Below are 13929 nucleotides of genomic sequence, written 5' to 3'. Positions count from 1 at the left end.
TGATGAAGCAATAGTATTTCATAGAAACTAATTCTATCCATGTTCCATCCAATTCATCACGCCACTCAGAGCCAATAATAGCCCAAAGGCAGGTCTGTGTGTTATGACTGCGCTAGCTTCAGTAGCTAGTAACTTCAGTATATGCAGTAGCTTGAGCATACTTTGTAATATTTGGAACATAGAAGGCAATCCTCCAACCTGACCCATAGACAACTTTCTAAAACTGATTCCAGAATTTAAAAAGTTAAGTGAACTCTCCAAAAAATGTATCTCAATAAGAAAGATGAAATGGAATAGAATCACGCATGTACAATTGACAGATCTCTCTTTCTCGCCATCTCTCATTCTCTCACTTTATTTCTCCCTCTCAGGTATAACAGAAGAGGAGAAGACTCTCCTCACCCCTCCCCCACTCAAGTTCACCCGCAGCCTCTCCATGCCCGACACGTCCGAGGACATTCCCCCTCCCCCGGCCATCTCCCCCATCTCCCCCTCCTCCTTCAACTCTCCATCCGTCTCCCCCACGCCACGGGGCTTAGGCACCAACCGACCGGGCCTCACCCTCAACTCCGCTGGAAAATGTTCCAACACCACTATCCTTGGCAACCGCACAGTAGATGTAGGGACGCTAAGGCGAGGTTATCACCGCCAGAGCTCAGAACAGTACGATAGTAGAAGCAGAGGACGGGCACCCGTGCCCGAGAACCCATACTCGGAGGTGGGCAACAAGGCGCTGTACGTGCCTGCCAAGCCGGCGAGGAGGAAGGGCATGCTGGTCAAGCAGCCCAATGTGGAGGACAGCCCAGAGAAGACCTGTTGTGCCCTGCCTTCAGACGCCATTTCCATGCCATCCACACCAACTGAGAGGACCTTCTCGTCCATTCCCATCCCCACCATCATCGTCAAGGAGCCGTCCACCAGTAGCAGTGGAAAGAGCAGCCAGGGCAGCAGTATTGAGATCGAGCCCACCACGCCCGAACACCCACCCTTAACGCCCGGGGCAGGGGGCAGGGGACTGAGGCCTGAAGACCCCATTGTCAACAACCCCTTCGCGGCTGCCATCGCAGGGGCAGTGAGGGACCGGGAGAAGAGGCTGGAGGCGCGGAGGAACTCGCCCGGCTTCCTCTCCACCGACATGGGGGATGAGGACTTGGGAGACCAGGCCCCGTGCCTAATCCAGTCCAAGTCTATCGACGAGGGGATGTTCAGTAATGACGAGCACCTGCAGAGGATAATGGCTCCCCCGCCGGCCCCTACCCTGCAGCGGTCACAAGAAGGGGGTGACCGTGGGGGTAACGTGACAGACTTCAACACCCCTGAGCCCACCCAGGTGGTGAGGGAGCCCCTGACCGCGCGTACCGGCCAGTACCCCAACCTGGACAGCCCCGTCAGTCTCCCGGCCACTCCACCCAAGACCTACACCTCCAACGGAGGAAGGGACTACCTGCACCCCGTCACAGGTAAGGCCCTGGACCCTAACTCGCCCCTCGCACTGGCGCTGGCGGCCCGGGAAAGAGCCATGAAGGAGCAGACACAAACAACCATGGTGACGCAAGCCCCACCCCCTTCTCAACCTCCACCACTCCCCAAGAGCGATGCCCCCCAGTCCCTCCCTCCCAACCCCCACAAACCTAGCCTCAATCAGCCCCTCTTCATCGATACCAAACTCCGCTCCAACACCGAGACAAGCTTCGCTACCTCCAAGACAACTCTGGGGCGAGGCAGAGTGGTAGGCCTGAGGAGACAGATGACGGAGCAGAAGTACGAGACGGATGGAGCGAGGGAGGAGAGGCAGCAGGCGGAGCAGGATGGGAAGAGCATACAGATCGACGTTGTGAACACGTCACAACCGCAGAAAGCTGCCGGGCTGCTGATGGTGCACACCAAAAACAGCCCAGAGGAGGAAGACAGGGGGCAGGAGAATACACCAGCCCAGGACAACAGCATCCCCAGTGAACTGAGAGACCCCAACCAGCCAAAACCCCCCACCAACAGCCACAGTTCCATGCCCCTGCCCCCTGTGCCACGGGGGAAGAGCATCACGGCTGGGGGGTCGGTGGACGAGCCAATCAAGCTGCCCTTCCGCATGCCCCCTCCCCCACTGGCCTCGGTGGACATCGAGGAGGTGGAGGAGTTTGTCTTCTCCGAGCCCTTGCCGCCACCGTTGGAGTTCGCCAACAGCATCGACATCCCTGAGGACCAGGCAACGGCCATCGCTGAGTTGCTCAAGCAACGAGACCAAGAGAGACGCAACGGTATGGGGGACAGGGGGCCAAATCCACCCCCATACTACACCCATGCCCCGTCCCCTGTCGGCCAGTTCCGACGGGGAAGCGGGATGTCCAATTGCGTGCCCCCACCCTCCTATCCCCCTCCGCCCCCCAACGGTGGCTTTGAGCAAGGTGTCACTGACTCAGGCATCGAGGAGGTAGACAGTCGCAGCAGTGGAGACGCCCGTATGGAGACTACCAGCACAATTTCCACAGTTTCCAGCATCTCTATACTGTCGTCGGAGGGCGGGTACAACAGCGCCCTGGAGAACACTTCTATGGTCTATACTGATGGCCAGGCTTACCTCGATGACCGACCCCCCGTTCCCCCCAAGCCCAAAAACAAGCCCATCATCAACAAGAACACTGCACTTTACCACGATGTCCTCATGGAGGAATCCCTGGACTCCTTCGGGGCGCCCCCTCCTGTCCCTCCTCCTCCACCCGGGTCCGTGTCCCCCCCGAATCTCCCCAGGACTCCCACCCATCGGTCGTCCAAGCTGTGGGGCGAGCCCCCGGAGCTAAGGAGCCCACCCACGTCCGACCCCAAGGCCACGGTTATCAACGAGTTGAGCTCCATTTTATCACAGATGTACCGGCCCAAACCGGGGGAGTCCTTCGACTCACCCACCACAGGGGCCAGGGGCAGCTTTGGAACTAGGTAACACATAAATCTACCTTTGACCTTTAACACTTACGCTGACACATCTCCCCTTTGACCTTTAAACCTACCTCCTACCCTCCATCTCCAAAGAGCCAAGCTGCGGGCATTAAGAATATTAGATGGTCATAATCTTCTCTTTTTATATAACCATTTGCTGATCAATTATTCCCTCTAAAACAGCTAGAGAATGAGCTGATGTGTTGCTAAGACCAACCGATAGTCATTTGGGAACATAAGCCTAGCTAGCTACTGTCATCTCTTTAAAGTGCTACTCTAGCCCAAGGATTTCCAAAATCGGTCTTCGATGTCTTCGATGTCTTCGATGTTACTACTCAGCTGATTGAAATAACCAACTCATCATCAAGCTTTGATTATTTGAATCAGCTGTGTAGTGCTGCGGGGGAATGGACAGGACCAAGTTTGCTCTAGCCCATCCTCTCGTTAGTAATTCTACTTTCTGGTATATTTCCTCAGTTAGCCATAATGATGCAGTTAGGGGATACTCAAGACACCTGCTACTGGGTCATTCCACCAATAGAGTGCCTTTTGGGTACTGTAATTTGGTAAAAAGGAAATAACTTTTTTATTAAATTTGTATTTCTAATTTTAACATTCTGTCATAAGGAGTACATGTTCAACTTCATAAAAAAGGTGTTCCCATCTCAATAAAACAATTTTACTACAGTAAGTGCCAGTTAAAGTAACATGGTTGACTGTATCTGGGTTAAATATTTAATCTTAAATCAGCTATAAATTCTATGTGAGAATGCTATTAATTGAGTACAGCTCAGCATTCAACACCATAGTGCCCTCAAAGCTCATCACTAAGCTAAGGACCCTGGGACTAAACACCTCCCTCTGCAACTGCATCCTGGACGTCCTGATGTGCCACCCCAGGTGGTAAAGGTAGGCAACAGCACATCCGCCACGCTGATCCTCAACACTGGGGCCCCTCAGGGGTGCGTGCTCAGTCCCGTCCTGTACTCCCTGTTCGCTCATGACTGCATGGCCAGGTACGACTCCAACACCATCATTAAGTTTGCCGATGACACAACAGTGGTAGGCCTGATCACCGACAACAATGAGACATCCTATAGGGAGGTGTGGTGCCAGGACAACAACCTCTCCCTCAACGTAAACAAGACGAAGGAGATGATTGTGGACTACAGGAAAAGGAGGACCGAGCACGCCCCCATTCTCATCGACGGGGCTGTCGAGCAGGTTGAGAGCTTCAAGTTCCTTGGTGTCCACATCTCCAACAAACTATCATGGTCCAACCACACCAAGACAACTGCTTGGCAAACGACCCCAAGGCACTACAGAGGGTAGTGCGTATGGCCCAGTACATCACTGGGGCCAAGCTTCCTGTCATCCAGGACCTGTTTACAAGGCGGTGTCAGAGGAAAGCCCTAAAAATTGTCATTATTATTTTTCACTTTAGTTTATTTAGTAAATCTTTTCTTAACTCTTTCTTGAACTGCATTGTTGGTTAAGGGTTTTTAAGTAAGCATTTCATGATAAGGTGTTGTACCTGTTGTATTCAGCACATGTGACAAATACAATTGTATTTTATTTTATACTAAGCCTTCTGCCACCATTACATCAACTATGGCATCAACCTTATTGGCAATGGCCAGAGCTCCTGATGGCACAGCATGTTCATGCTTCCTACTCAATAAGACCATTGAAAACTCAGTATTTCTGCCCATTTGACAACTTGGCTAGTGCCCCTTTATGGAGGTCAACATAACATACACACATGACCTATAGCATATATATAATGTCAGAGACTTAGCTAGCATTGTGGCTATAGTTAGCCAAAGCTATCATTGTAGTTAGCACATAGCTAGTGTGGCATTGTAGCTAACGTTAAATGCTCATTGGGCTAAAGCTAACCATATCAGTAGATATAGTAGATAAGGTAGTTCCATGAAAAGAGTGCCTTTTGAGTCCCTTTTGATATTTTAAGTAGAACGTTTGAACCAATAATGAATTTTGAAATCCTGTTATATTAAATAAAGTGCCCTTTAATATAAACCACACGGAGAATTCAATACATCTGATTTATAATATAAATCAGCATTGTCCACCGTCATGTTTTTCCGACTTCTAGGAAGATTTTAACCCACTTAACCCAGACATTTTTTGTTTTGTGGTAGAAAACTGAATGCTAGAAATGTGTTCACAATTTAATTTCTTGCATTCAATTGCCCCTTCCTGTTGCACATATCAAGCTCCCCTTCCCCCTGTCACAAAGGGATTTCCAGTCAAATCAAATATCCTTTGTCTTGATAATGTTGAGGGAGAGGTTGTTATCATGGCAACACACTGCCAGGTCTCTGACCCCCTCCCTATAAGCTGTCTCATCGTTGTTGGTGATCAGGCCTATTTCATCAACTATCAGGCCTATTTCATCAACACTGTTGTGTTGTCAGCAAACGTAATGATGGTGTTGGAGTCGTGCTTGGCCATGCAGTCATGGGTGAACAGGGAGTACAGGGGATGGATGGAGCACGCACCCCTGAGGGGCCCCCGTGTTGAGGATCAGCATGGCAGATGTGTTGTTGCCTACCTTTACCACCTGGGGGCGGCCTGTCAGGTGGGAAAGGGCAGTATGGAGTGCAATAGAGATTGCGTCATCTGTGGATCTTTGGGGTGGTATGCAAATTGGAGTGGGTCTAGGGTTTCTGGGATAACGAAGATTATGTGAGCCATGATCAGCCTTTCAAAGCACTTCATGGCTACAGATGTGAGTGCAGGTTACCTTGGTGTTCTTGGACACAGTGACTATGCTGGTCTGCAGACTCGGTCAAGGACAGGTTGAAAATGTCAGTGAAGACACTTGCCAGTTGGTCAGTGCATGCTCGGAGTACACATCTTGCTAATCCTTCTGGCCCTGCGACCTTGTGAATGTTAAACTGTGTAAAGGTATTACTTACAATGGCTAAGGAGAGCGTGATCACACAGTCGTCCGGAACAGCTGGTGCTCTCATGTATGCTTCAGTGTTGCTTGCCTCGAAGCGCGCATAGAAATAATTTAGCTCATCTGGTAGGTTCGCGTTACTGGGCAGCTCGCGGCTGTGCTTCCCTTTGTAGTCTGTAATAGTTTCTGTAATAGAATCCCAGAACATATTCCAGTCTGTGCTAGCAAAACAGTCCTGTAGCTTAGCATCTGCATCATCTGACCACTTCCGCATTGAGCGAGTCACTGGTACTTCCGGCTTTAGTTTTTGTTTGTAAGCAGGAATCAGGCGGATAGAGATATGGTCAGATTTGCCAAATGGAGGTCGAGGGAGAGCTTTGTATGCGTCTCTGTGTGTGGAGTAAAGGTGGTCTAGAGTTTTTTTCCCTCTGGTTGTATATGTAACATGCTTGTTCAAATTACGGATTTAAGTTTCCCTGCGTTAAAGTACCAGGCCACTAGGAGCGCAGCCTATGTATGGATGAGCATTTTCTTGTCCACGTGACTTAAGAGGTCCAGACAACTTTTTGGTAAAGAATACAGTGATGAGTAATAAAACTGTCTCCTGTGATAAAATGAAGGGCACTATGAAAAACGGCATCCAGAGGTTTAAGAGTAGAGGCAGCTGCACTTTGATAAATAGTATCCACATTAATCAAGAACATTTGAAGGTTGACTGCACAATCGCCTAGAGAGAGACAAGATATTTTTCTGTTACCTCTGAGAATGTCATTAAAATACATTTAAATTCAAGAAGCTGTATTTATATATTGGCGTGTGTTAGGTTTTTATTTTGACAGATAATACAAGAGGGTTCCATGTAGCTTTGAGGTCTTTCTGGGAACTGTTGGGTCTAATAGATTAATGAGACCTCAGTGTTTGACTATGGAATGTGTTAGAGCCAGAAGGGAGAGAGTGGCCTATATAGCTACCTGGTTGGGGGGAGGGGACGATCCACCAGCCTAGTGAGTTACTTCTCCAGTGTTTGTATTTTTTGTTTTTTTAGATCAGCTTTAATATTGCAGAAATACTGTGGCTTTTACCAATGTAATAGTCTGCATAATTTCCAATCGCCCATATATATTTTTTTGTGTATATACAGTACCAGTCAAAGGTTTGGACACACCTACTCATTCAAGGGTTTTTCTTTATTTGTACTATTTTCTACATTGTAGAATAATAGTGAAAACATAAACTATGAAATAACAAGTATGGAATCATGTAGTAACCAAAAAAAATTAAACAAATCAAAATATATTTTATATTTTATATTCTTCAAAGTTGCTTTGATGACAGCTTTGCACACTCTTGGCATTCTCTCAACTAGCTTCATAAGGTAGTTACCTGGAATGCATTTCAATTGACAGGTGTGCCTTGTTAAAAGTTCATTTGTGGAATTTATTTCCTTCTTAATGTGTTTGAGCCAATCAGTTGTGTTGTGACACAAGGTGTGGTTTTCAGAAGATAGCCCTATTTGGTAAAAGACCAAGTCCATATTATGGCAAGAACAGCTCAAATAAGCAAAGAGAAATGACAGTCCATCATTACTTTAAGACATGAAAGTCAGTCAAGAATATTGCTTGGGCCAAGAAACATGAGCAATGGACATTAGACCGGTGGGAATCTTTCCTTTCGTCTGATGATTCCAAATTTGCGATTTTTGGTTCCAACTGCCGTGTCTTTGTGAGACGCAGAGTAGGTGAACGGATGATCTCCACATGTGTATTTCCCACCATAAAGCATAGAGGAGGTGTGATGGTGTGGGGTGCTTTGCTGGTGGCACTGTCTGTGATTTATTTAGAGTTCAAGGCAGGCTTAACCAGCATACGCCATCGCATAAGGTTTGCGCCTAGTGGGACTATCGTTTGTTTTTCAACAGGACAATGATCCAAAACACACCTCCAGGCTGTGTAAGGGCTATTTGACCAAGTAAAGTGATGGGGTGCTGCATCAGATGACTTGGCCTCCACAATTACCCGACCTCAACCCAATTGAGATGGTTTGGGATAAGTTGGACCATGGAGTGAAGGAAAAGCAGCCAACAAGTTCTCAGCATATGTGGGAACTCCTTCAAGATTGTTGGAAAAGCATTCTTCATGAAGCTGGTTGAGAGAATACCAAGAGTGTGCAAGGCAAAGGGTGGCTACTTTGAAGAATCTAAAATGTAAAATATATTTTGATTTGTTTAACACTTTCTTGGTAACTACATGATTCCATATGTGTTATTTCATAGTTTTGATGTCTTCACTATTATTATTTTATTTTTTATTTCACCTTTATTTAACCAAGTAGGCCAGTTGAGAACAAGTTCTCATTTACAACTGCGACCTGGCCAAGATAAAGCAAAGCAGTGCAACAAAAACAACACAGAGTTACACATAAACAGATGTACAGTCAATAACACAATAGAAAAATATATGTACAGTGTGTGCAAATGTAGAAGAGTAGGGAAGTATGTTTCTAAATAGGCCGTGTAGGCAAAATAATTGCAATTTAGCATTAACACTGGCATGATAGATGTGCAGATGATGATGTGCAAGTAGAGATACTGGGGTGCAATGGAGCAAGAGGATAAGTAACAATATGGGGATGAGGTAGTTGGGTGTGCTATTTACAGATTGGCTGTGTACAAGTACAGTGATCGGTAAGCTGCGCTGACAGCTGATGCTTAAAGTTAGAGAGGGAGATAAAATACTCAAGCTTCAGTGATTTTTGAAATTCGTTCCAGTCACTGGCAGCAGAGAACTGGAAGCAAAGTCGGCCGAAGGAAGTGTTGGCTTTGGGGGTAACCAGTGAAATATCAAATCAAATCAAATATTATTTGTCTGCTGGAGCGCGTGCTACGGGTGGGTGTTGTTATGGTGACCAATGAGCTGAGATAAGGTAGGACTTTACCAAGCATAGACTTATAGATGACCTGGAGCCAGTGGGTTTGGCGACGAATATGTAGTGAGAGGCAGACAACGAGAGCATACAGGTCGCAGTGGTGGGTAGTATATGGGGCTTTGGTGACAAAACAGATAGCACTGTGATAGACTACATCCAGTTTGCTGAGTAGAGTGTTGTAGGCTATTTTGTAAATGACATCGCCGAAGTCAAGGATCGGTAGGGTAGTCAGTTTTACGAGGGTATGTTTGGCAGCATGAGTGAAGGAGGCTTTGTTGTGAAATAGGAAGCCAATTCTAGATTTAATTTTGGATTGGAGATGCTTAATGTGCGCCTGGAAGGAGAGTTTGCAGTCTAACCAGACACCTATGTATTTGTAGTTGTCCACATATTCGAGCGGGAGGGTGTGGCAGCAATCAGTTGAAGAGCATGCACTTAGTTTTACTTGCATTTAAAAGCAGTTGGAGGCCTCGGAAGGAGTGTTTTATGGCAATGTAGAAAATAGTGAAAATAAAGAAAATCCTTGAATGTATATATATATATATATACTGTAGCCTGTAGCTCAGGCCCTGAAGCAAGGATATGCATATTATTGGTACCATTTGAAAGGAAACACTTTGAAGTTTGTGGAAATGTTAAAGCAATGTAGGAGAATATAACACATTAGATCTGGTAAAAGATAATACCAAAAATATACAAAAATTGTACCATCTTTCAAATGCATGAGAAAGGCCATAATGTATTATGCCAGCCCAGGTGCAATTTAGATTTTGGCCACTAGATGGGCAAAGTTTTAGAATGATCCATTGCATTTCTGTTCAAAATGTTGTATCAAGACTGCCCAAATGTGCCTAATTTGTTTATTAATAACTTTTCATTTTCAAAACTGTGCACTCTCCTCAAACAATAGCATGGTATTCTTTCACTGTAATAGCCACTGTAAATTGGGCAGTAGAGTTGGATTTACAAGAATTTAAGCTTTCTGCCAATATCAGATATGTCCATGTCCTGGGAAATTGTCTTGTTTACTTACAACCTCATGCTAATCACATTAGCCTACATTAGCTCAACCGTCCCGCAGGGGACCCACCATTAAATTAAACTGGTATACTTTTTTATTTGTCACAAATTTCTTTAACCAATTTTGGTCTTTATTGCCATTTCGACAAACAAGTTCCTTACCTTCTCCCCCTTCCACTTGCCTCCTCCATATTTGCAGTAATGCTGCAATCAGTTGGTTGTAATTATGGATAGAGCAGACATTTCCATATATTTTTGCTAACTGCATGTGTGACATAACTCCACCAGTCCTATTTATGATATAATTTAGATTATTCAGTTGTCTGTTTCATTCAATTTTATATATTTTTTATCAATTAGTATATTTGAGTTTAACTATAATATTTGTTTTACTATTTGTTCTGTCGTTTCTGGTGGATTAAAGTGAAATTCCAACCAGCTTTCTATGGCTTGTTTTTAAAATAGCGGTATTTTGGAGATGATTTATTTTTCAAATAATGGAAAGTGAGAGGTTGTAATCTGAATAAAGGGAAAAAGGCCATTCTTACTAATCTGCTAGAGAACCAGTTTGGAATTAAGTATAGCTTTTGTTTAACTGAAGCCTTTAGTGAAAGGTCAAATGCTCTAATATTTTATCATTTCTGCCCTCCGAGTTCATATTCATTATATAAATATGCCTGTTTAATTTTGTCTGGCATGCTGTTCCAATTAAAGTGTAATATATTTTGCTCATATAATTTTTTTTAAAACAAGTCATTAGGTGTAGGCAAGGCCACATGTAAATAGGTAAACTGGGATATGACTAAAGAGTTAATCAGGGTGATTTTTCCACAGTCAGGTATTGTCCTTTCCATGGTAGCAATATTTTATCTATTTTTGCTAACTTTTTATTCAAATGTATTTTAGTGAGATGATCTATTTATTTCAGGATATAAATACTTCTCCAGTGTTTGCAGATCTGTTTGTTAACTCGGCCTATCCCTCCAATGGACTGACCAGAGCTTCCTTCCACTATATTGCTTACAGCTGGTTCGCCACATATCTGCAAACACAGAAGAGATAAAGGCTAAGGAAAGGTTGGAGGTGAGGGAAGAGTCAGGTGTATGGGACTGGCGTATTCTATCCATTTCAAGCTCATTTGAAAAAGTTGGACCAATGATATTGACCGAGTTTTCCATAAAACTTGTTTTATGGAAAACAGATTCATTACATAGTGTAGGTTAAAGGGAAAGATGGCACTGAGGGAAGGAGATAGATCATATAGAACACTTGAAGTGAGGAAGCGTGTGAGGGATTAGGTAGCAGAAGGGGCAAGGTGCCCTGTAGCTGAGCACATGGAGCAGATGGATATGAAAGAGAGGGTGGCCTATATTATCAGACCCTCTCTGTCTCAGTCTCTGGCCTTCCATCTCTCTTCATGTCTCTGTAGCTTTCTCTCTCTGTCTGTTTCTTTTTGTCTCAGTTTCTCTCCCCACTCCCCCCTCTCTGACTTAGACAGGTTCATAAGAAACAGTCTCTTTCCGTCTTAAGCACTCAGCACAGCAGAATCAGCCCAGATGAACGCCACTACATGAAGGATTTGCTCTTTCTCCTTTTTAGCATTCTTACATTTTCCCCTTCACTTTATCCCCGTCTTTTAGGTTCACAGATTAGTGCGCCAGTGAACGAATGGGGTTGCCTAGCAACGAGTTGATGAGAGCAGCCTTGAGGCCCGCTGGAGTGATGTCAGTCCGATTATAGTGTGGGGGGTGGGTGGGGCTAACCCTCAGTAGAGTTCAGTGTCATCACAGTGTGCACATCCACATCATGTGCAACATCGTTTGCTAGGCCACGGTTACATAACATTTCAGAGTGGGTGATTGTGTGTGTGAGTGCATGCAGGCATGCGTGCATGTGTGAGGATGTGTGGTGAGATGGAGAAAGAGTCTCATGACTGTTTTTGTATGTGCATTCGAGGGTATATGCGTGTGTACAGTACAGTATATCTACAATGGTTCAATTCACTGCACTAAGTTGAAGCATCCAGTACTAACTCTGTAGAAAATGGCTCAGATGATGTTGTGTATGATCTCTAATGACACATTTATATACAGTAAAACCATTCAGCTTCTGGGCTGTTATATCTACTATGGAAGGTTGGAGCGATAGCTTGGTCATTAAACTTGATAAGCAAGTCAGAAGGTATCATTTCTGCTTCCATTGCTGGACAATGTTTGGTGTGTATGTGTGCGATGTGTGGTCCAGGGTATGTTTTGCTCTGTCACAGTTGGGTATTGATACCCTCATCCCTCTCCCACCTCATCAGCCTGGTGGTATTGATTGTGATCACAGGTCTAACATTGTTCAGTTAGAAATGGATCAGTGTGTCAGATAACGAAGCATCAACTTTTATTATGCAAAGCTGCTCAAGTGCATTCATGGGTCATGCACAGTACAGGGGCATGCACAGTATACGTGAAATTATCTGGACTATGACTACTAGAGGAAATTACGAGATTTGACCTCTGATCTGTGAAGTGAATTTTTAGAGTCCCATCTTCACAAGAAGGTTATCACGTTGGAGTGAGTTGTCAGTTTAGAAGGACATATGTTCATTCCCTGCATACACTATTTTCCCCTTTGTGTGTGTGTGTGTACGCATGATAGTGTTTGTGTCTCTCCATGTGTTTTGTTGTCGTCTCATCTTTTCATGTGTCCTCTGTTTCACTCCATTCTCCTTACTCCATCACGATGACTTCATGTGGAAAAGCTGGTGCTGAAAAAAACAAGCTGTAAGTTTCACCCGTGGTGCAAAGTGCTACAGGTCCAGAGGGGGGGACTGGTGCTTTCACTTTGGCCCAATCCATACGCCCTTGCCCATTTCACTTTCCCTCCCTAACTTCCCTCAGGGTTATCCATATAGTACAAGGGGAAAGAGGGGACAACCAACCTGGTCATCAAGGGCTGCTGTGTCTTCTGGTTTTGTCCAGACTTAGGAGTGTAATTACAGTATATTAAATGACTTCTACACATATATTAGTCAACGAATTAGCAGGCATTGCAGCCCTTCAGAGCCCGATCAGTATGGAACCACAGAAGGAAGTTTAGAGGGGGAATTGAATGAGGGTGTTAATCTGAATTGAATGGGGCATAGTTGTGTGTATTTTTGGGGGGAAGTGATGGGTTTGCCCTGTGTGTCCCTGCTCTCATTTCATCCTCCTCTTCATCCATCTCCCCATCGATCCATCACATCACTCAATCTGGTGCTGCACAAATCTCTGTGGTCTGTAGGGGACTGATACGTACACTACACACGACTACACTGTTCCAAAATAAATATTATATTGACATTAGATTGCAAACCAGATCTAGGTTCTCTCTTCTGTCCCTCTTGTGCTGTCAAGCCCACTGCATGTTTGTGTTAGGTATATTTTTTTGTGAGTCGAGGATACTGTGATGCTGATGCCAGATGGTCAAGTGGTATTCTTCTGGAATTAACTGCTGTATATGAGAGTAATAATCACTTCATAATGATTATTCCCAGCTGAGCTGACCTCAAATACTGTATAATCCTCGTCCTCGATATGTTGCATTGTTGTTCTATGTACAGTTCAACTACCAAAAGGCATGCTTGTATGAACGCATGCACATAGATGTGCTCTCTAAACACACACACACACACACACACGAGATAGAGAGTGAATCACATTAGGACATGCTCTGTGGACTTAGTGCTGCAAGCTTCCCTCTGGCCTCCGTGCAGTCTTGAGGTTTTTTTCTACATGCTCTGTTGTGTGTGTGTGTTCCTGGTTATCTGCGTTCTTCTTTTAAACAGAGTTATTGTTACTGTTTTGTTAGACTTCAGTGCAGCTTTTGACATTATCGATCATAGTCTGCTGCTGCGGAAACGTATGCCTTTTAAACCCCCTGCTATAGGTCAGATGCCACAAAGAGGGACTTAGGAAAATAACAATTGGCTCAGAACAGTGCAGCACGGCTGACCCTTAAATGTGTGCAGAGAGCTATCATTAATAATATGCATGTCAATCTCTCATGGCTCAAAGTGGAGGAGAGATTGACTTCATCACTACTTGTTTTTGTAAGAAGTGTTGACAAGCTGAATGCACCGAGCTGTCGGATTAAACTAC

The 13929-nt window shown here is 44.9% G+C and overlaps 1 protein-coding gene across 2 annotated transcripts in view; it reads left to right on the top strand.

The window, feature by feature from the left end:
* LOC112232149 (SH3 and multiple ankyrin repeat domains protein 2-like) overlaps window positions 1-13929 on the top strand; it is a 248759-nt gene that overhangs the window by 227190 nt on the left and 7640 nt on the right. For both annotated transcript variants that reach the window (XM_042330747.1, XM_042330746.1), the window contains one exon: window positions 372-2931. In XM_042330747.1, the coding sequence (XP_042186681.1) occupies window positions 372-2931 (2560 nt within the window). The remainder of the gene's footprint in view (window positions 1-371; window positions 2932-13929) is intronic.

The sequence above is a fragment of the Oncorhynchus tshawytscha genome, linkage group LG12 (genome assembly GCF_018296145.1).
Source record: "Oncorhynchus tshawytscha isolate Ot180627B linkage group LG12, Otsh_v2.0, whole genome shotgun sequence".
Classification (NCBI taxonomy): domain Eukaryota; kingdom Metazoa; phylum Chordata; class Actinopteri; order Salmoniformes; family Salmonidae; genus Oncorhynchus; species Oncorhynchus tshawytscha.
Note: the sequence above shows the minus strand (reverse complement) of the source record. Positions and strands in the feature narration are given on the sequence as shown.